Raw genomic sequence first — 24,059 nt, forward strand, 5'->3', positions numbered from 1 at the left:
CCAACTGGGGAGGAGAGTCCGTGTGGGCAAAGTGGGCAGTGATCTCTCTTCTCTCTCTCTCTTAATAGTTTTTTTAGATGTTGATGGACCTTTATTTTATTCATTTATTTTTATGCAGTGCTGAGGATCAAACCCAGGGCCTCACACATGCTAGGCAAGTGCTCTTACCACTGAGCCACAACTCCAGCCCTGGCAGTGCTTTCTTAAGAGTGCTATATCCACTGGCTCATTCAAACCTCAGCTCAGCCATCACTTCCTTAGGGGAAGCCTTTCTCTGATCCCAATACCAGGTCCACCCATCCCCCATCATGAGATCGCAAGGCTCCACCTCCTTTACCTTTCACAGCACTTATCGGTGTGAAGCTGCATCACAGTGCAGAACCTTGCTGCACAGGAACCCCTTCAGAGTGGCGCCCTGAGTGGCACCCCTACTCGGCACGAAGCCCTAGCCACACAGCAAACTCTGTCTGTTTCTCCCAACAATTAAAAGTCACAGCAGAGCCTAATCTAGTGCACCTGCCAAATTAATGAAACCTCTAAGATGGGGTGTCCGGTTTCTTCAAATACAAGGATCCTTTGTGTGTGTGTGTGTGGATACGTGTATGCATGTTTCGTCGTAAGCTAAAAAAAAAATATTTTATTGTGGCAAAATAGACATAATAAAATTTTCCAGTTTACCCACTTTAAAGTATATGATTCCGTGGTATTACATACATGCATGGTATGGCTCTCTCGTCCCCACTATTTCTTTTATGAAGATTCCCTTTTCATGCCAAAAATTGTTAAGGAATTCTGAACCAAGACAAGCCTCCACCATACAAGATAGGAATTCTAATTTAGTACATATCGTTTAACACCACACGTGATCACGGAGCTCATCCCAAGGTTTCAATGGTACCAGCAAGTGACTTGTAATATATATGAGAAAAAAAGGAAATTTGTCTATATGCAAGACCACAAGACCAGCTAAAAACTAACGCTTGACTCATCTGTAGGTAAACAGACCCTTGCAACAATTAGGAGGTCCACACCTTGAGAACCCACAGTACAATGTCCTTTCACTATGACCTGAAAGAGGGTGCTGCTGCAGTGGGGGAAGGAAAGTGACCGTGTCCACCCACATCCTGAAGCTTCTCGTGCCTAAAAGTCATTATTGTTATTTTTTTTTTTCTGCTACAAACAGGGTAGAAAGCTGATAAACATGGCGTTTTAACACGTTTTCACACACATACATTTGGCAAGTCATCTAGTAGGCAAAGCTGAGAGGATAAGTTGTGGTCACATACAATAGTCAGATCCATTTACAGAGAACTTGGGTTCAAAGACTCAACCGAACAACATACCAAGTTTTCCTTAATTCCTTTGGTACAAATATCCTGTCTTAATCGTATTCTTTGAAGACTTAGTGCAAATGTCACTTCCAAGGTGGAGTCACCTGTTAGTTGTCCCACGGCTCTCTGCACTTACTCTGGCCAGAATTTCCATGGTGTTGTCATTTTTCGCCCTCCCCCACACCCCTGATACACAGTTGAACCTTATGATCAGGGTTTGTTCAACATGTGACTATGTCCCCCAGGAACTTGGAAAGACAGGTATGGCCACAGAGAACCCCATTCACATTTTAAAGTTAACAAGATTATCTTTGTATCAATATAGATATAATCAGCATCAGGAGGCTTAGGAGAGAACTGGAGGAGAGACTATCACAGTCGCGAAAATAAAAAGAAAACCAAAGAAAGGAAAGAAGGAAGGGAGGAAGGGAGACAGGGAAGAAGGAGGGAACCTGAATCTGACCAAGCTCTTAGATCTGATTTTCAATCTGCAGGGAATGCAGGGCTGAGAGGAAAATGTTATGCCATGCCCCAGGATGGCAATCAGCAAAATCCAAACTGAATGAAATTGTGGTAAAGAAAGACGTTTCTTCAGTAAATTGGTTACAAAGGAGAAGGGGGAAGAAAAAGAGACCCTGTTGATTCCCCTCATCCCCACCCCTCCCCCTGTGCTGGAGATTGCACCCAGGGCTTTGCAAACTCAGTACCAGGCAAGCTCTACCACTGAGCCACACCCCAGCCCTCCCTTCCTGACATTTTTGAAAAATGCTACTGCAATATGTGGATCTTCTCTGGATACTGATTAAAACTCTATTAAAAGAAAGCATGACATTCATGAAACAATTGGCAATTTGAACACCTAATGGGTATTTGATGACGTTAGGGGTTTATTGTTAACTCTGTAGATGTGGTAATGGTATTTCAGTTTCATTTAAAAAAAATAAATAAACTTTATCTTATCAGAGACACATACTGAAATGCTTAGAGATGAAATGATATGATTTCTAGTACTTTCAGCCCTCAGTAGCATGAGTCCCACATTCAGGAATTCAAACAAATGCACACTGAAAATATTAGGGGAAAAAAAAGTTGCATTTGCACTGAATAAATACTGACTGCTTTCTTCTTGTTATTCCCTAAACAGCATAGTAGAATAACTATTTACATAGTACTCACGTCACATTAGGTATTACAAGTCATCTAGAGATGATTTAAAGTATATGGGAGGAGGCGCGTAAGGTTCTTTGCAAATACTACATCATTTCACATGATGAACCTGAGCCTCTGTGGGAAGTCCTAGAGCCAATTCCCTTGGGATACCCAGGAGCAATTGTATTTGCTTGAATGAATCCTGGGGGACAGTTCAGGGAGTGTGCCACAAACTGGCCACGAGTGGATCGCTGCTCAAGATGGTCATGGGGTGCACCATGCTACACTGTTTAAACACACTGACACTTGAATTTGCCATAATAAATCCAACAAATATTAACTAAGACAAATCACTCTTGCTATTTTATTTAAAAAAAAAATCATTGTCTCATTTTTAAAGAGGTATAAGCCATTCTCAAAAGCCTATTTAAAGAGCACATATCCAGCGTTTCATTTTTTTCTCCCAGGGGAGCCGCACAAGGGATCCGCTCTCTGCTTCATCCCATTTATGGATAGGATTTGGGTGGCAAATTTCTGTCTGCTGTGTGAGAAGCCAGATGGCAGTTCTCAGTAGTCTGTATTTTGTTTTCTCCCCCTGAATCAAAGAGCAATGCTGTTCCTGCCCTCTAAGGGGGTTTTCTCCTGTCCTGAAGAATTCTGTCGGCATTTCAGTATTTCCATAGGAAAAGAACAAAGTCCCTGCTCGTCTTTCTTGTTTGCTACCTTGCGGGGGTTCTGATTTCCCTCATTCTTCTCTTAACATAAATTCTAAAAAAGAAGGGCAGGAGGAAGCCATCAACTTCCACCTCAATCCCCAGACAATTTCAGTGTGAACCAGCTTCAGTTCACTTCAGAGCCTTTTCCTATTGGGTGTCTCTGTACCTTTAAGAGGAAAGATGGCCATGCAGGACGGGTCACAGGCAGCTGGGGGTCTAGGGAGAGTCCTATGGAGGTTTCACTTGAGAAACACCAGGAACTCATCTGAGAAATCACTTTTAAGTTCGGACTTTTTAGTGGTCTCCCCGAATTCCAAGCAAGACCCACATGGGTCAGACTTCAGCCATCTAGAAAGATCCAAGTTATACTGCCCCTCAGAGATCTCTGAGTAAACGGTTGCACCTGGCAGGGCCATGGAGTTCATATGAGATTATCTGATTTTCAAATATTATCACCAACCTTGTTTAAGATGCTATTTTAATGTCTTTTCATTACTACAACAGTTGGATGTTGTAGTCAAGGAGATGGGGTGGGGTCTGAAGATCTGAGGTTGGATTAACAACCTGTGGCCTTACTTATCCTCCAAACTCAGTTACCCCTTAGGAAAGAAAGATGGGGATAATTAATAACAAACCACCTCACAGAACTGAAAGGTGAGTGGCAAAGAATACTCAGGAATTGCTTGTTATTGCTTATTATTAGAATTTCTTTTAACATCATTATTATTGGCCTTAGAGAAGATGAAAATCTTATCTTTTATATGGTTTAGGAGCAGAAACTAAGTCCCACATATCTTCCTGGGGCACTAACGCTTCCCCTAACATTACGTAGGCCTTACACTCAGTTTCCTGGAAGCTTCCATGTGTTACCAGAAAGTTGTATTATAGAAAACAGGGGGGAAAATTATAAAGAGTAATTGCCCTTGTCTCCTAAAAAACAAAAAGCTTAACATTATTCATAATAGGCAATTTAGAGGAAAACTTTTAATTGAATGGTGGTGTGGCTGTAAAAACAACCAAGTTAAAACAACAATAACATCAACAAAACAACCAACCGTTAGACTTCACAAGTCTTGAGACTACAAGTGCTTTTGATTAAGAGAACATGTTTATGCATAACCATCTGAAGGCTTTGAATGCCATCAGCAGTGAAAATTTATACACTTCTGGTCTGAGTAGTTAGAATTTTAGAACCAAACCACTACAGTCAGGATCTTTCTTCTTCACTGGATTAGGGCAGGATGCTGAGGGATCTGCTGCCCTGTCCCAAGGTGATGGTGTCCCCAGGGGAGAGGGCTGTGAAATGCCACTTAAACAGTTTATCCAGAACTTTTAGCTCCCAGCAGCCTACACCCTGCTTCAGTCTGAACCAAAGAAAACTGGAGCTCAAAATATTTTCATGTGTGTCATGTTTCTTTCTTCATATAAAAAAGTGCCAGCTTTAACTCGACTTTGGAGACTTGTCTAGTAAGCCTGAGGCCACATGGTTCTGAATATTGACATGAGGGGGAGGGGGCAGTCAGGGGCCCAGAGATGTGCACAGTCTTGAAGACACACATAACTCTGGTCGTTTTGACTACACGTTTGAATCACTGAATTTCTGGGGGAAGACTGTGCCCCTGTGATGCCTACCTCAGACTGTCCCTAGAGAAAAAGAGATGTCACCCCATGACTTCCTAACCAGGTTTCTATTAAGAACTGATGAGCAATAGTTAAAACCCTCAGAGCTCTGTGGAAGGACTTGTAGAAACTGATAAAACTATTTCCCTTGTATTCCATTTAGTCAGTAAAACGAGTGTCCATAAGCAAAACAATATATGCTGATGTTTTTTACCCAAAACATTTAGGGAAAAAACTCAAGCTCAAGAGAATGATACAGAAAGGGTTTTAGAGAAGTCAAAGGTGCCAGCAGGTCAGATGCTGTGCAGGATTCTATGATACGGAACGTGAAGGTAGATCCAAATCCATTACACTTTTCTGGCACTTTTGCTTCTACACGAGAAACACTTGAGTTAACCTGTCCTATTTGCAGCTGGCTTTGCTCATTTCAGCGGAGCCTATTTCTCTGCCAAATTTAACAGTCCCAAGTACAAATCCATTATCTGAACAGTGGAGGGAAATGTTCAATTAAATTTGGCTACAAAGTTCATCTTCATTTTAATTGGATAAAGAGCAGCTTCTCTCAACCTTCACTCCTTTTGTTTCTGTGGTTCCTTCTATTTTGTTGGTGTTTTCCATTTCCTGGGTCTCAGTTTGCCCCTCCATCTGTGCATGCTACTATGGACACCCAGTGGAGGTTCAGTACATGAGAACAAATCCTTTGCTGCCTCTTTGGGGACCTTGTCCCACAGCCAGCTCTCACATCCCTTGTATTCGATCTCCCGTTCTCTCCTGTCTATTTTCCCAGCTACCAACACCCTTAAACCCAGCTCTCCTTGGTGCCTCCCTGGCTCCGTAGCTAACTCTGGCTGCGTTTCCTTTCTACCCTCTTCTCGTATCCAGTTGTCCAATCAGTGGTCTCCCTCCGACTTCCCTTCTTCCCTCAACCACTGCATCTAGCTTTTCTCTCTCTTTACACTAAAAATAGAGACCCTAGAGACCCCAGTCACCTTCCAAATGGCACATCTGGTGGCCATTCTTCAGTACTTTTTCACTCCCTTCTTTCCACAAGAATCACCCCATCTCCCACCGGGATTCCTGCTCCTCTGCACATTCTTTCTCTGTGGCCTTCACAGGTTAGGGTTACAGTTCAGATAAAGGTGTCTCCCAAAAGCTCATGACAATGCCTGAGAGTTTAGAGTGAAATGATTGGGTGATGAGAACCTTAGCCTGAGAAGTGAGCTAATCCATGATGGGATTAACTGAATAGTGACTGTAGGCAGGCCAGGTGTGGCTGGAGGAGGATGGTCTCTGGGAGTATGCCTTTGGGGTATATAATGTGTCCTTATTTGAGCTGAGCTCTGTTTCCTGGTGCCAAGTCCCCAGCCGCTTTCTTCCACCACACCCTCCCTTCCGCCATGATGTTCTGCTTCACCTCAAGCCCTGAGAAATGGAACCCGCTCTCTATGGACTGAGACCTCTTTAGCTGTGAGCCCCAAATAAGCTTTTCCTCCTCAAACTGTTCTTGTCAGGCCTTTTTGGTCCCAGTGGTGAAGAAGCTGACTAAAACAGCTAGTCTTTCTCCTTAAATGTTTGCCTTCCCCAGGGCTGAATCACCTTGGGAAAGCCTCCTTGAACCTTCCGACCTACTTCCCTTTAGCATGGGTAATAACAACCTAGGAATTGAGTAGAAATTTCCAAAGACATCAGGAAACATCAAATGGAATACTGTTTTTTTTTTTTTTAAGACATCTTTAAAGTAAAAATGTACTAGATATAAAAGTAAGCAACAATAAAGGTACCTAATAAAACATAAGTCTTATTATTGAACGGTGGGCATCAAAACCCGCACTAGTTAAAATCATTACAGTACTACAGTACAAATTACCGCTGCCTAAAATTTCACTGATGACTTTGAGGAATGTCAAAATACAAAATGTTATGTGAAAACAGCAATATTATATCACAGTGTTCATAAGGAAGGAGCCTTCATGACTCAGTACTATGCCATTATTTTTATTTACTTTTTTCCTGGTGCTGGTGACAGAACCCAGGGCTTTGCACATGAAAGGCAAGTTCTCCATGGCACAATCCTATGCCATTATTGTGGAATGCATCTTTGTTGGCATTTTCAGTCACTATAAAACATGATGATGTACTTTCAAAGAATCTCTTATTTGTGTTAAAAATGATGTCCCTGTAAATGGTGAAAAGAAACACATAAGCAGAAAGAATTACAATGACAATATCTTGGGGAATAGCCTTTGCCTGGTTTTATATTCCCCAAAGAGAAAAGTCTGATAATCTTATAATGTCACTGGACATAAAAATTATGGCCTTACACACGGACAGATGGAATACTACTTTATGTGAGGTGAAAAGTCCTTTGTTTTTCTCTTTTTCTTTACTCTAGAATACTTTTCACAAGATATATGTGCTATACAGTTCAATAGGACTCTGGGGCTTCACTAAATTACACTAAGTAGCTGAAAAGATCCATTTAGGAGCACAAAAGAAACATTTTTTCTATGATTCTAAGGATATTTATAATGAGGAAAACAAACTTTGGGTTGGACTGTTCACAGAAAAAAAAAAAGGTTTTTTTTTTGTTTTGTTTTCTTTGTTTTTTTAGTTTTTGAACTCATCTAAAAGACCACTATATCCAGCCACTAAACTAATAACCTTCCAATGGTTATCTCTGGTTTTAGCCATTAGCAATGCTTTGTTTCTGGGTTAGGGTGAGCTTCCGTGTTTCTGGTGAATATTTTTATAGATTAAATAAGGGAGGTACCAGGCTAAGCTGCCTGGCTAAGAAACAGCTATTTTCAAAGGTATTTATTTATTTATAGCTTAAAAAAAGGTAGTACTTTATCAAGTGTGATATAAACACTCCCCTTCTGGCCAGCACTGTTTCTTAGGCTCCTCTCTGGACAACTGGACTTTGATTGTTATCACTACACTCACAAGGAAGCTAAATCTAGAATTTATTTTTATTCTCTTTAAATTTTCCTTACTAGGTTTGTTGAACTAATAGAAGCCTCTATTTCAAGAGGGGTTTGACCAGAAAGACTAGCTGTTTGTCCTTCTGGGAAACTGACTTGAGGTCATAGCATGGGGAGAAATGAAGGTGGTGCTTCTGCTGTTTACACATCCTTAGTCAACAGACATGTAATGTTTGCTTAGTGTAGGATGACGGGCACATATGATGTGCCAGCTTGCCAACCCGGGCATGATGAAATATTATAGGAAATATACTATGGCAAAGGTTAATGAGTGGTTATAAAGCAATGAACAAGATTAATTATAGTCAGTTTTATGACAATCCACCATATAAAGATCCAAACTTAGAGGCAGTAATTCTGTTATTCAGTATAGCAGAAGTTCTGAATTCACAAATTCCTTAAATATTAGAAATGGTTCTAGGTAAAAGCACCCAATATTTGCTGGTATCTAGAAGTCTGCAGACCAGACAGCAACCTCAGGGGTGAAAGGCAAGACTATGGCTGCCTGTTTAATCTCTATACGGTCCAGAAGTGACAGACAGATCTTTTATATACTTTATTTTGTCTTATTATTTTAGTACTGGGATAGAAACCAAGGCCTGTGCATGCTAGTCAAGCAAGCACTCTCCCACTTAGCTATACCCCTAGCCAAAAAGGTCTTTAATAACTTCAAATAGAGTGTATCCTAACCTGGGTCTGCTACCTCTTGTCCTATATGATCTAAGAGATGCTGGTGTGTGCTTTCCACTTGCAAAAGCTTTGCTTACTTAGAGCCAGAATTAAATGCATCAGAGATGCTGCAATCACTTGTCTTATGTAGTTTGTTGATGGTGGGCCACCAGTTTCACTCTTTGGCACAGGGTCCTACTTAATATCAGTTGAATTGCAGAACTGTCCTGCTGCGAGCTCTAACATCAGCATCCAAGAGGAGCAACCACCTGAGACCAGGGCCAGGGGCAGAGGTATGTTAACAGGCATTACTGGCTGAACCTGGAACAACATTAGCATGCGGTAATGCTGTCATTGGTTAATTGCTCAGTCTTTCAGTGCTGGTACCAGCTGGCTATGACTGGTGTAGATACAGGTTCAGTCTTAAGACATATTTCATTACAGATTCAAGCTGTGTGTTGCAATAGAATTTGGCATTCTAGAAATTCTAGATTCTTCAAAGCCTTTGCCCCCCCCCCCCGAATAATAGCTTGTGTTACTTCTACTTTACTTTTAGTCTTATTTTAAAACAGAAACTCCCTTCATTGTTTCTTTCATGTCAGCTAGATGACATTGTGTTATTTTTAAACCTCCAATCCAGCATGACATAGCACCTTTAAGAATTATTACCTTGTTCTCCATCCCCCACCTGTGCTCCAAACTCAGCACCGGGAAAGTATCTAAATGACCCTGCCTGGTCTTGTCCATGAAGCATTTTGCAAGCAGGGTTATCCAGGCCCAAACAATCACAATAATGAAAACCCCATTTCGGTAGCATATTTCTTCATAAAAGTGCTTTTAAATTCCTGAATATCAGAAGATGAGCATCTCTTTCCCTCTCTCTCTCTCTACCTACCTACCTACCTACCTACCTACCTACTTATCTCAATCTGCTGAAGAACAAGAAGAAAACTAAGTGTGTTGTCTTTGGAAATCATGTAGATCTTTCCCTTTGTCCAGGTTTCAAAGTCAAAAGAGAACAAATTACTCTCTTTCTCTTCTTTGTCAGGAGAGTTAGAATTTCTTCTTTCCACTAACATTTTATGCTCAGATTATTGATTCAGATGGGATTCCTGGCCTAATTCCCAGTTTGGCTCCCACTGCAGCTCCATGCAGGAACAGTGGAAGATTAAACCAAAGTAGATTCAATAAGCCATGACTTACAAAATCATCAGTGCAAGAGTTAATAGTTCCATTTGTTAGATATATAAGAGATAAAACTGGCTGCCTGGCTGCTATCATTTTATAGATGTGAAAACAATGATGGATCACATCTAAGTGATTTTGCAAGAAGTACAGGCTGGTGGAAAGCCTGGGATGAAAAGTCACATTTCTTGCATATCAAACAAGTTACAGGAAGGAGGACAGACAAAAGAGGCAATCTGAGAAGAATTGAAAAGTCTTGAAATTTTCTGAACTTTCTTTACTTAGTTTCACATTTTGGGACAGCTGACCTTTCAGTGTGGCCTAGAAATCTGCTATTGCTACTTGTCTTTGAGACCCCTAACCTTAAGAACTTTTGAAATCTCCCCTTTAAGTGCCAGTGAAAATCGTCAAAGTTGGACTCACCTCAAATGCTGCTTTCCCTGCTTGGATCCTCATTGTTTATACCTTGGTGAGCCTCAGATACTTTGCTGGGAATAGTTAGGTGGAGGTGCTATCCTCCTTGTGTATTTTTGTTTGTTTCTGTCACATCCTAAAGCACAAGCACCCAGAGGGCCCCAACTGAGCCTGCTAGCAGCTTTGGCTATACCTCTGTTGGTGACATGGCTGAGCTCAGGCAAGCATCCAACAGTATTGGTGAATGCCATGGCAGACAGCCAATTGTCCTGCTCAAGCCTCTCTGCTGTTGGAGTGAACACAAAGACAGGAAGCACCAGGCTGACTTTGAAGGAAATATACCAGAAGATTGGGTTACTTGATCCCAGCTCCCTAATGAGGATGATGGTGGTGGTGGTGATGATGATGACTGAGCACCCTGCATGTGCTCAGGATCACACTGGGCACTCCACACACCTTCCCTCTGAACGCTCAATCACCCTGTGAATTAGGTACTGTTCCTTCCATTCTGCAAATAAGAAAAAAGGGAAGCTACTGGTGCTCAATGCCTGCCGAGACACTAAAGAGAATCAGGATTCAAATTTGGATCAGTCTCAAAATTTTTTTTTGTCTTTAACCTTATTTATTCTTGTTTACTCAATCCACAAAGTCAAAACTGATGAAAGCTTTTGCATTTTGAAAAACTAGAGTTTTATTCTTGAAGAGTTTATTAAGAAGCTAATGGCCTGTGACTACCGTGACTGATGCTACTAAAGAGAGACTTGCTGATAATGACTGTATTCTGAGAGATTATGTCTGACCGCTAAGAGTCAACCTGACTCTCCATTTTTTTTGCTGGAGTGAGCTTGTGGGGCAGGTGGCCATATCAAGTAATGATGTATCCCTAAATGCCTCCAAGACAGGAGGCTGTGAATCTATGTCTCATGTACTCAGCACATTGTAGGGCATTCAGCTGCCAAGTACAAAGGATAGAACAAAATCCTTATTGGTATAGAGATATAGAGATTGGCAAGATGACCTTTGGAAACACATGGGTTAATACAAAGACATTCCTTTCATGTTGCTATACTAATGTTTCATTCATTCAATCAAAAAATTTTTCATTCTTTCTTTCAAAAAAATTTACTATGTACTGTATGATTGTCCCAAATGTGGAAAAATGTTATGTGTGAGCATGCATGCATGTGTATATGTGTGGCAAGATGCAGCAGACACAAGTATTGTCCCCAAATAACTTATAAGATAATACTGTATTTTTTTTTACTTAAAAAATTGTTGCCCCCAAACCAAAAATACATTTTATACTATGGTCTAGTTTACATACATTTAACTGAAATTTTCATAAAACAATATTTACCCTAAAAATCTATAATGTCCTCTGCTATTTTTGGTCCTAGTCTATTCTAATTACTCTAATTCAATAAACACAGAATAGTTTGCTTGAGAGAATGATATGGTTGTTCTGATGAAGGAGAGATTTAAAGGCATATGGGAGTTTTGAGTAGATATGGGCAAGACTCGAGAGACCAGGGAAGAAATTTTTAAAAATTTTTAAAAAAAAGAAGAAATTAACACCAAAAACTTTTACAGACAAGGGAGTATGTCAGGTAGGCTGAGCAGCTAAGAAGCATTCTAGGGAGAGGTTTTGGCACACATAAATGCATGATGGCAGGCAAGAAACATGGTACATGGAGGATATATGCTAGGCTGTGTCCAAAAGTGAAAACATGTGAGATAAAGGTTTCTAACAAAAAATGTAAGGAACTGCGTTGTACTAGGATTTATTAGATGGAATCAGAGAGGGAACTGGTTACAAACCCCACACTGTTCCTTTTATTAACCCCGGGGACATCCCATCTTGCCATGGGAACATCTGCTTACACCAGAGGCTCAGAGGACCACCCTGGCTTTATCTGCATGAGGAGTAAATCAAGAATTCTGCAGAAGTGTAGGCAGGATGATGGATTAGGCAAAAATAAGGAAGAGCAGGAAGGTAAAGTGGCAGCCCAGGAGGAGGGCTGTTTTTCTCACCATCCTGAAGGTGTTTTTGTGGTCTATATGGAGAAAGCTGTGGGCCTTGAGGGCTGAGATGTTGGACAAATCAGATGTTTTACAATAAACAGTGAACCAGTAGGGAAAAAAAAAAAAAGTCTACACACTGATCTAGGAAGATGAAAAGCTATTCCAGTGGGTTCTAGGTTAAAACAACCAACCAACCAAACAAACAAGTCACACCTAAGAATTTGAAACCACAAACCACAGTTTTATGTGAGCTGGGGGCTTACATTTGCATTATGTACTAGTATAGAACTTCCTAAGCCAAGAAAGCAATATATATCTGGCTCTAGATAGCAATAACTTTAGGGCCACAAAAGGGAGCAAAAGCAGAAAAAAAGATGGAGAAAGACTCCTATATAATGACTGCAAGTGAAACTCATAGAAATATAAGCTCCACTAAAAAATTGGTATGGAAATTTGCAATGTATATAAAAAACAATCTACCACTTTCAAAAGTTATCAGATACAACAGACAGAAGTTATAGGCCCCAAACACTGATATAATAGAACAATAATATAAAAGAAGACAGAAAAATGTATGTTTAGGTGATTGAAGACATAAAATAAAGCTGTATACTTAAGAAAGGAAAAAATAAAATGGGAGGAAAAACATGCCAAAGACATTCTAAAAAAGGCCCAAACAGTACCCCTAGGAATGAAAAATGAGGTTGTCAAAATTAAAATTCTCCATGGGAATGATAAGCAACAAATTAGAAATGGCTCAAGAGAGCATTCATGAATTGAAAGATAGATCAAAAAAAAAATTACTTGGAATATCATAGATAAAAGAAGAAGTATAGCATGAAAAAGTTCAAAATACATCTAATAGGAGTGCCAGAAAGAGAGAATGGGGTAATGGATAAATGGATAAATGGCATATTAATATACTTAATAGTTAAGAATTTTCTAGAATTGATGGAAGATATAAATCCTCAATTCAAACTCAAGAAACATAAGAGTCCCACTCAAGAAATAAAAACAAATTCCCATCCAATGCAGTGTAGTGAAAGACTGTAACACCAAACACATAAAAGCAGAGAAAGACATCATCTGTGAACAAGTAATAAATCAACTGCAGACTTTTCAATGGCAATGATAGAAGTAACAGAGTATAATATGACTTCAAAAGTCTAGAAGGAGAATGAATGTGAACCTAGAACTCCATTCCCAGAGGACCGTTGCTGATAAATGAGGGGGAAATAGGACATTGAGATGAACAAGACTGAGTTATTTATCACCCACTGAGTCTTTCTGAATTTTTTATTTTGAAATAAAAATAACTTTAAACAGGCATAAATAACTCATTTAGCTTGTTTAGAATATTTTGCTTGGGAAAGGTGAAATAATGGTGACGGACTAAGAGCAAAGGATATCAAATATCCCCAAGAGGCAAAACGAAAAGAAGAAAATGAAAAAGAAAATTATTGACTTACTCATAAATATTAATGAATATGACCTGAATGTCTTTTGGGTACAAAGAACAATATGGCTGAACAAGTAAAAAATGTTCACAAATACATTTATTAAAAAAAAAAATCTAAAATTTTCTTTTGCTAGGATATTTTTATTTGTCACCCCCCCCCAATCAAAGTTAGCTATTTGGGTAACCTTATTTATTTGACATAAGTAAAACTTTAAACTTTAATATAATGTAATGTAGAACCTATTGTACACAGTCTGTTAAACTGGTATGGATTCTTAGTCATGTAAAATTGAAAAATACAGATTCCTATGTAGTTTTCCAAATAATAAAGCTATACTTCCAAATTTTTGAAAATTTTCTTTGCCGCTTAAAGTTTTAGTTATGTTAAGGTTAATGGAATACAATTTTGTGATTTGATACAAACACATATAAGTTCAGAGTTCTAATGGATTCAACATCTTTCTTTCTTTTTTTTTGGTGGGGGGGGGGTTTACTGAGGATTGAACCCAGGGGCATTTAATAACTGTGCCACAGCCCCATCCTTATTTATATTTTATTTAGAGACAGGGTCTTGCTAAGTTGCTTAGGGCCTCACTAAGTTGCTGAGGCTGGCTTTGAATTTGAGATCCTCCTGCCTCAGCCTCCCATACTGCTGGGATTATAGGCGTGTACCATGTTGCCCAGCAATTCAGTCTTTCTAAATGAGGTGAACTCAACAAGATAAATAGGAGAATACTTTTATTAGAATTCCCCTATTAGAGTCTGTACTCTACATAATATAAAAAATAATACCTCTTGGGATGGTGGTATAGCTCGATGGTAGAACACTCACCTATCACGCATAAGACCCTGGATTTCATCTCCAACACCGCTTAAAACAACAGTAGCAACGAAACAAACAACAAATAAAAACAAGGAATCCTTCTTGCTGTGACTGCAGAACAAAAATGCCAAGTGCACATTTATACTTTTCGAATCAAATAACAAGATACAGAATCCATTATGGTTACTCTCCTATAAGGAAGCAAATATGAGGACAAAAAATTACTAAGCAATTTTCAACAGACAAGAAACGGATAGGGCACAGAAGTTTATATCTGTGCCAAAATACACAAGGGGAATAAATGGCTTCTTTCTATAAAAAGCAACAGTACCAAAGATTGATCGCGTATGTTTCTTCAGGTAAAAACTCCAAACCGTCAGCACCTACCAGCTCTCCAACTAGGCACCCAAGGACAACTGGCTGATGAAGAGGTCTTGTGCCTTTTTTTTTTTTTAAATTCCGTCCCCTTCCGTTTTTCTCATTTGGGAACACTTAAGTGGCTCATGGAAAGGATCACAGAGCCTACCTCTAATTAGAAGAATGCTGGGGCACAACTGAGTTTCTCTGGTCTAATGCTTACTCAGAGAAGAAAAGAGGCCGTGTAGACAAATTCAGAGCTGAGTAAAGAAGAAAAAGTTAAACCCAATCTATGTCACATCAGGAATCCTTAAAGGACAGTGTTTGAACGATTGTTCTGGAAATATGGATGGCTCAAAAAAAAAAAACAAAAACAAAAACGATCTCTCTCAGCTTTTGAACAACTTCTCGTTCCTCTGGAAAAGTCACCAGGATGCTTTCTGAGACCCTTAACTTGCCATTTTCACCCTTCTCTGATGTTGAGCGAAATTAATCCTCATTGTGCCTTCCTCCCTGGGCTCCTCCACATGCTCTGGACCCAAGGCAACTTTCCTTCCTCCACCAGGGAGGAGTCCCAGCTTCCTAGGCAGCCCAAACTTTCTGAGGATCAACACTGTTCTGGGCAACAGGAATTTGGGAACTTGACTTGGCTAACTCAAATCACAGAAGAGCTTTGTGTTGGTCTCAAAGGTGAGTGAAGATATCTTTATGTGAAGATGTTCCTGCAGAGACTGGCAACAGAGTGTACTTACTGCAGGTCAGAGTTAAGCTCTGACTTCACCCATCAATAAGGTGTGACCTTAAGCAATCACTTAACTTTCTCTGTGCCAACTTTTCCCATATGTAAATGGCAAAAGACCTCAAGTCATTGTAAAGATACTAAGTGAAGCACAACCTGGCACACAGTGGGTACAACATAAATATTAGTTACTACTAGTAGTTAGACTAGTAGAAACATAAAAACATATGAGGCTTACAAAAAGGTGCTGCTCTTTAAGTAATTTACATTGTAAAAACAAGAAATGTTTCCATAATAATAGAAATTCAATAAATGATTAGAATTTTATGAAAAGAATGTATAAAAATGAGCTCCAATGATCTAATAAAAACTTTAAGTGCAAAATTTATAATTTTCAGGTAAACACACTTAACACATAAACTTGAATTTTGACTCCCAAACTGTAAACGGTGATTCTTACAAGACATTTTTAACAAATGATATTGTGCTTCATCTATTACCTATTTCCAGAGATGATGCTGTGGGCTGAATAATATTGCTCTTGATCATTTTAAGCTGTGATTCTACAGAACAAACTCAGAGTATCTTCTTATTGCTCTAGTATCCTCACAGGAGGCACAAAGCCCTTCATAGGAACAGCTGCGTCACTAGGAATTCCTTTCCTTCTCTCCTATTGTGTGTGGCCCCGCCAAGGTCAGAAAACAAGTAATCTGAATCTACCAATTGCACTTTCTTCCTTCCTGAGTGTCCTTTCATGATTTCGAAGTCCTCAGAGCCCTGTTAAAACAATTAACATAAGGCTGACCCAGGCCTTATTTTCCAACAGAAGCATCTGCAAAGACAGTGACACCCAAGGACATCATCTTAAGGAACCTAAAGATGAGTGAGTCAAGAATTTCCTATTTTCCAATTATCAGAAACTGAAGTGGGGTTTCACAACTGCTTGACAAAACACGAACTCTGACAATACAGTTCGGAGAACCTTATGTTCTCAAGCTGAAAGTCCAGATAGCCACTTGAAAAGCAATGATTCCCCCCACCCCTCATTTATTTTAAAAATATGGTGAGGGTCTGGGGTCATAGCTCAGTGGTAGAGCACTTGCCTTGCATGTGTGAGGCATTGAGTTTGATTCTCAGTACTGCATATAAATAAAATAAAGGCACATTGACAACAACAATAACAAAAAAATTTTAAAAAGCATGATGAAAATTTTTGCCTTCAGCATATAAACATAGCAGAGACTCTGAACACAGTTTTCTATAATTAATACTCTTCTTAGATTATGTTTATTAGTCCTGAATGCAGCAGTGAAGTTGGCTACTGAATTTGATTTACTGAAGATCATTTAAAAAATTCTCTACACTCAAATTTTTTTCCTTTAACCCATTAAGTCCCAAAGTCTTCAGTTCCGTGAGTGTTTCAACAAAATTGACACAAGTGCATTAAAATAGGTTGGAAATCATAACCTAGAGCTTATGTATCTTTTATAATCCTTTATGTATATTTTTAAGTATATATGGAAGTGTACATATACAAATTTTTCAAATGCTTTAATCCTTCAACTATTATTTTTCTTAAAAGAATAGAACTATAAAAATAGAATATTTATTTCAAAGTAACCATGAGTTTGTGGTATTTGTTGCTCAGCTTAAGTTTTTATGTGTTCTACATCTTGGACGATGGAACAAAATGAGTAATGAGTTAAATTAGGAAACCTAACTAATATTTTAAAAATCCCCTTATCACCTGTGATTAAAAGGGGGAAAAACAGTTTTTTAAAGTAAAAGGATATGAATCATATTAAAAATTTAGCACTTAATATTATAACTTATTAGAACACAAATCTATTCTTTGCCAGAATGGCAAAATCTGGTAAACAGCCATCCTTCCTTATCTGTGGGGGCGGGGGGGGGTGGGGCGGATTGGTTCCAGGATCCCCTTTGGATATAAAAATCTGCAGATGTTCAAATGCCCTGTATAAAATGATGTACTATTTGCATCTAATCTGGACATATCGTCCTATATACTTTAAATAATCTCTAGATGACTTACAATACCTAATATAATGCAAATGATACGTAATTAGTTGTTAAACTGCATTGTTCATGACCCACAAAATATAAAGCACATATTCAGTACAGATGCAATTTTTCCCCCCAAGCCTCTGATCTGAGTTTGGTTAAATCCTGGATGTGGAACCCGCAGACACGGAGGACTGACTACATCCGTGTACAGATGAAGTTTAAAAGAGGCAGGTTTTATGGCACAGACTCACCAGTGGCTCTGCCATAATGATGCGGATTTTGCGTTCGGCCTGAGTGGTGAAGTTGACAAACAAGCTCTTGAGGACATATTCTCCTGGTTTGCTGTCAGGGTCCACGTTGATGGGTAACATGGTTGGCGGCCCTTTCTCCCTGTGTGTGCCTGAAGCAGGTGGAACCGGAGGCTTGATGTAGCCGTTGCCAACTGGAGAAGCTGAAAAACAGAATGGATGTTCTTACCGGCTGAAAATAATATCATAAATATTCAGGCAGGGTGTGTACAATCATAAATATAAGGATATGAATCATATTAAAAATGTAGCACTTAATATTACAACTTGGCGTGGTTATTTAGAAATGGTGATAAAATTTACTTTTATGATATCATGCTTGCATTACCACAGATTTGACAATCTAAAAAATTCTTTTGGTTACCACACAGATACAGCTGATGAATTCTGTAATCTATAAGATGCTTTTGGTTTCTTTTTTAGAAGCCAGGAAAATGGACTGAGAAAATTTATATGGGAAAAAAGTGATTTTTTGTCCAAGTTTTTCTAATGGCAGGAGCTCTCTGTCTTCTGTGCTTTAGCAGAATAATGGAAAAGATTTTGGGGTCATAGTTTCTAGAAGTCTCCAAGATCCAGTTGGCTATTGCTCTCAAAAGGGAGGTACCTTTAGAAAGCCACAGGCAGTGCTGTTCATGCCATCCAAGGGGCAAATTTAAATTTTCACTCCCACCACCCTTGGCTCAAGTTGGGATGCCTTGCTTAGGGGTGTGTGTGTGGGGGTTTGGGGTGAGGGGAAATAAATATATATTATATACACTCATACATGTGAAAAAAATATATGAAAGACATAGATATTCATGTTTTATCATATATACATACATGTATCTGCTTTCATATATATATGAAATTTATTTTTTTAACAGTGCTGGGTTTGCAGAATACCAGGCAAGCACTCTACCACTGAGCCACAACCCCAACACTTGTTCTTTATAAAATGTGTAAATTCCCTACTTGGATCAGATCTTGAACAGGGGCAGCTCGCAGGGCTCCTAGTGAGTAGTAGTCTCTGCTCAGAATGCAGATTTCATGTCTCTGTTCTTTATGTTCAATTCTAGCATGCACCCAGCCAAATACTTCTGATGAAGTTAGGCATCAATATCCAATGAGAGAAATGTAAGAACAAATGTGCTTAGGATAGACATTAGGAATGCTAAGGACAGGATAATGACAAAGTAGACCTTCAAAGGCAGCATACAGTTTCCGATGACTGGGTACAGAGATTAAGGAATTTCCAGTTTGGAGGTGGGTTTAATTATCAACAGAATGGTGGTGTCATTGATAATGAAGAAGAAAACAAGATCCTACATGAAAGCTGAATATTCATAACTACAAACAAATGCAAGTGTTTTCTGCTTTGGATCCAAAGCCCAATTCTGAGAAAGCCACACAAATGTTTTATTTTATTGAATTACAAGCATATATCCAATTGCACATTGATGATTCTCCCTCATCTTTCCTACCCCATCTGCTCCAACCCATTTTTCCTGTTCAGGGGTTCCTTATATCTCAGGAGGTCTTTCTAGATCTCAACTACTACCACACCATAAGAATATGGCTTCTCAAGATAGAACGATAAAATAAAATGTGTTGTAAAGTTTTTCTTTTCACCTCCCCATTCCTTTTTAGCCATGTCCTCGTCTCAGCCTTTGGAAATCTATGTCAAGATTATAACAGCAGCTGACTTTATCCTATCTGCTTTCCATACCCAACCAGTCTCTTTCTTACATGGCTTCGTCACAACTTTTATCTACTTACAACTTTCAATAGCTCCCAGTTATCTTCATCAAGCCTCACACACACTGGCCTCAAGTCCTTTAGTAGTTTGCCTCCCTGCATCAAAGACCCACTGAAACCCTGATTGTCCCTGGAGCACACTATTCTTATGGACATTTTCCCTTCTTTCTTTCCTACTGCTGCCATCCCTCTCTGCCCATCTAATCTTCTTCTTTTACAATTGGTCAAGTGGTTTGCCTAGGATTGGCCCCTATAATTGAGTCATATAATCTTTTTAGCTGTATCCCTGAAAGTTCCCTAACAAGACAGTTTGCCAGATGCTGTCCTTCAGTGTCCATGGGGGATTGAATCCAGGATGCCCTGGTGACACCAGAATCTAAAGGATCAACTCCCTTATGTAAAACATGCAGTATTTATATAAAACCTGGGCACATTCTCCCATATGCTTTACATCAGCTCTGGGTGAATTAAAATACTTAGTGCAATGTAAATGCTATGAAAGCGTTGCTACGTCGTACAATGACAAGAAACAGAAAGCGGCATGTGCTCAGTAGAGATGTAATATTTTTAATCGAAGATTGGCTGAACCAACAGATGTGGAACCTGTGGACGTAGAGAGCTGACTACACAGAGGTCTTTGCACAGATAATTCTCAATAAATCTTAAATCACTAACTAAACATAGCTTCTTACTTCATTTGTATATGTCTATTTCATGGGGTGGGAGATACATTAGGAGAATCAGTAATGTCACAGTCTCTAAAGAACAGGGCATACTATTTGTGACATAAGAGTCATTAAAAGCACCACAAGCAGCTTATGGAAAGATACTATTTATTCTAAAGGGGCCTATGTGAAGTCAGGTGACAAAGATAAAGTGCTGCCCACTTTTCTCCCTTGCCTCCCACTCTCAATGCAGGGACCCTGTGGAAGCAGGACGCCTCCACAACTCCAAATTACAGAGGTACATCATAGCTCCATAAGCATCTTCCTATATGCCGGGCATCGTGCCACAGAACTGGAGACTGGAACATGAACCTAAAACGTCCATTTGGAGTACAACTTCTTACTATCTTTGGTTTTCCACAGAGTTGAAACCACTTCTAGATGGCAGCAATAATTGAGTTGATGTAAAATACAATTGGGAGATCCGATCCATAATTACAAGACTCCTGGGACAAAATGTCATAACTCTAGTGAGGATTTTCATGACAGTGACCACTGGCAGTCCTCCTGCAAAGCCATATTTTGAACCTGATAGCTGAAATTCAGACACAAGAATACTTTTCAGATAAATCTTCCGTATAAAAGGCCAAAGTACCAATTCATTGCTATCATAAAAAACATTATCCACCTGTATTTCAAAGCCAGATGTCCTTGTGAGTACAAAAGTCTGTGCGCATAGCCTGAGTGAGCTGGAAATCCCAGTGCAGCTGGTCTCAAGCCAGGCACAGCAGAATCAAAGTGATGGCACCCTTTCCTCCGAGTCCCACGCAGATGGGCTTGGGAAGATGGAGACACAGAGAAAGTGTGATGGAGTGAGTGTCCTTGAACTGCATCCACTCCCAAGTTTCAGTAACCCCTCTTCCTCTCACCACAATTAATTCCTAATAAATCCTACCCTTAGTCGGCATAATTTTCCAAAGGAAACATGACATGGTACCTGTCAATAACTTACTTCTTTGGTGACGATCTATCTTGAGAACTAGGAAATTCAGATTCCCTAATCATCAAAACTGAGCCACAAAGTCCACCCTCGTCTAAACATCACCATTAGGAAAAAAAAAAAAAACCCAAATCATTAGACCCTCCCTTGGGAACTCGAATTCCAATCATTTGTCTAATTTCTAAGGTCACAATAGTCTGAAAGCAGAAAATTATAAGGGAAGGGTGTAACTTCCTACAGGTAGAAACTCAAGCAAACCAAGAAGGAAAAGATGAAAAGGAAATGTCATCATCCAGAAAGTCACCAGAGGAAATTGCCTGAACCTGATGGCCCCACGGGTTTGGATGGCTGCTGGCTCCCTCAGGCGCACGGCCATGATTAATATTCATGATGGATGGTGACTCTGAGTCCCTGTACAGACAGGTAAGGCTAAGGAGGGGGAAAGATAAAAGTACAAAAGGTATAAACTTACTGTCCCTAGGAATCCAGCTCTCAAGAATTCAACCTCTTTCTTCCTAGATCCAAATTTTAACTAAAATTTATTTTTGATTGAAATATAAAACCAAATAAAATAAGACATGGATGCAGGAACAGCCATACTTCTGTTCCACTTTTGAGCTTTGCAAATGCAGGCTGTGATGGTTGGAGTCTTCTCCTCACTACCTGGGATGCTGTCCTTCCTTTCAACCCAACTTGGCCAGCAAATCCTCCCAGCCTTCAGGGTCGGGGTCAATATTCCCGCCTCCACCTGTCATTGTAGGGTCTCTGGTTTCCAGAGTCACCCTACTGTTCCAAGAGGACAAGGTCAGTTTCCTGTACCACAGGGTCTCTTGAAATATGGATCCCTCACAATGAAAGTGTCCTGGCAGGTCATCTACATCACACCTTCTCCTTCCAAAAATTTGTTGAAGGAATAGTTTTTAATTTATTGTTTTAAAAACCTCTCCCACTTAAATTTATTGCACATGAGGATTTTTATCTATTTTATTTCTGTTTAATTGGGATAAAGTACACATAACAAAATTCATCATCTTAGCCATATTGAAGGGTACAGGTCAAAAGCATCCATGCAATGACTTTTTTAGCTTTGACTCCATCTCACTTCATTCCCGTTTCTTTCTTCATTCCATTTTTCAATTTTCACCTAACAGCTCAAGATGCCTAGAAATGAATGTTCCTGGAATGGGGCTGAGGTGGGTGGAGAGGAAGGACACAATTTTCACACATTAATTAGGTCTCCAGTTATGTACCCCTTTCAAAATTTCCTTTCTCTGTTTTCTTATTTACATTTTAATCTTGGACTTTCTCTCCATTGCATTCTGTTGTTTTGTTAATGTTCTTCTTCTTCTTCCTTTTTTTTTTTTTGATTAATGTCTTTTATTATTTTTATTCCAAATTCTGTTCCCACTTGTCTTTTTCTGAATTGTTTTGGATATTTTCCCTCTTTCACTGGGTCTCCACATTTTCTATCAAGCAGGATCTACTCCTTTATCTACACAAAGTTGGTTTAGGCTCCATTCTTTTCCTCTTTATTAGCTCTATTTTTGGCCACAGGTGATGAACTCTGAAGGTGACTCCATTTCCCCCCAATTTCACTGATTAAAAGCTTCACTTGAAGGCAGCCTGCTCTCAGGTCCCTGGTACAATTTCCCTAAGTTACCCCCATTTCCAGGAATGTCTAACCTTCTGATCTCAGCACCAAGAAAAATTCCCCTCCATAATTTGAAGTTCAGTTCCATTTTCATTATGACACTGGGCAGAAAGAAAATGCCAACCTGGGTATCCTCCTACAAGAGCCCCAGAGGCTAAAGGTGGCAGTGGATATGACAGGAAAGCCACTGGTTTTCTTGGTCAGATTTTCAGAAAAGGAGTTCCATCTCTTACTAGAGGGTATCATTCCTTTCACGCCCTCATTTCTAACACGATTTACTTAGTGAGTACCGAGGTGTCAGGCACTGTTCTAGGTGCTGGGAGAATGGCAGCCAATAGAGCCTGTCACATTGCCCAGAGGCAGGGCAGTGACCAGCCATTTCCTATGTATGCACACACACACACACACACTGTGTCAGATTGCAAAAGTTCTAAAAGAAAAATTAAACAGAATAAGTGGCTAGAGGAACCTGCTCTTCTATACCTGCCTGGGGGCTTTCCGTTGCTGTGATCTGGGTTGCCACAGAGGGGAATGGAAGCTCAAAGTATTCTCGAATTCAAAGAAGACCACTGGGCTGCTGCAGGCCTGGTCTTCTGATCCCCCCCTTTGGCCTGACCTCTGTCTGAGTGCAGTGTGGGTGGAGATGGGCATTTCAGCCTGTGATGGGCATGAATCAAAACGCCCAACAGACACATGGCTTCCGCATCTCCCTTCACCAAGTAAGTGCCTTAGAAAAGAGGTACTTTCACCTGTTTTCACCAGTTTGCCAAAGACAGCTAAGCACACACCCAGTTGTTCAAAATACCCAGTGCTGTCTCTGATGCTCCCCTTCCTGGAATCTGACTGAACGTTTGGAATAGAAGACGGCTTCCTTTATTTATTTATTTTTAATTTTGAAAATGCCTCCAACACAGTATGCGGTAGGTCTTCTTCCTAGAAATGTGGGTCTGATTAAGCAAATTTTTCTTTCCAGAGAACAATGTAAACTTGCCTTTCAACAAAGGAGTAAATTTATGAGATTTCTTGACTCACAGTTGGATATAAAATTATTCTTTCTGCCAGTTCTAAGTACCTTGTTCGTTTTGCAGGTGCTGAGGGTGAACCCTATTCGTTATTGATAACTGGGATCTTTCCTTGGAACCACTTTCTCTCCCAAGTCCCTCTTTTCCTGTAAGACTGATTTTATTTACTGGTATTACAGGAACATTTCA

The 24,059-nt window shown here is 39.7% G+C and overlaps 1 protein-coding gene across 15 annotated transcripts in view; it reads right to left on the bottom strand.

The window, feature by feature from the left end:
• Fry (FRY microtubule binding protein) overlaps positions 1-24,059 on the bottom strand; it is a 409,821-nt gene that overhangs the window by 175,827 nt on the left and 209,935 nt on the right. For all 15 annotated transcript variants that reach the window (XM_076872110.1, XM_076872112.1, XM_076872111.1 and 12 more), the window contains one exon: positions 17,742-17,941. In XM_076872110.1, the coding sequence (XP_076728225.1) occupies positions 17,742-17,861 (120 nt within the window). In that variant the 5' untranslated portion in view covers positions 17,862-17,941. The remainder of the gene's footprint in view (positions 1-17,741; positions 17,942-24,059) is intronic.

Source organism: Callospermophilus lateralis, chromosome 12, assembly GCF_048772815.1.
Source record: "Callospermophilus lateralis isolate mCalLat2 chromosome 12, mCalLat2.hap1, whole genome shotgun sequence".
Lineage (NCBI taxonomy): Eukaryota > Metazoa > Chordata > Mammalia > Rodentia > Sciuridae > Callospermophilus > Callospermophilus lateralis.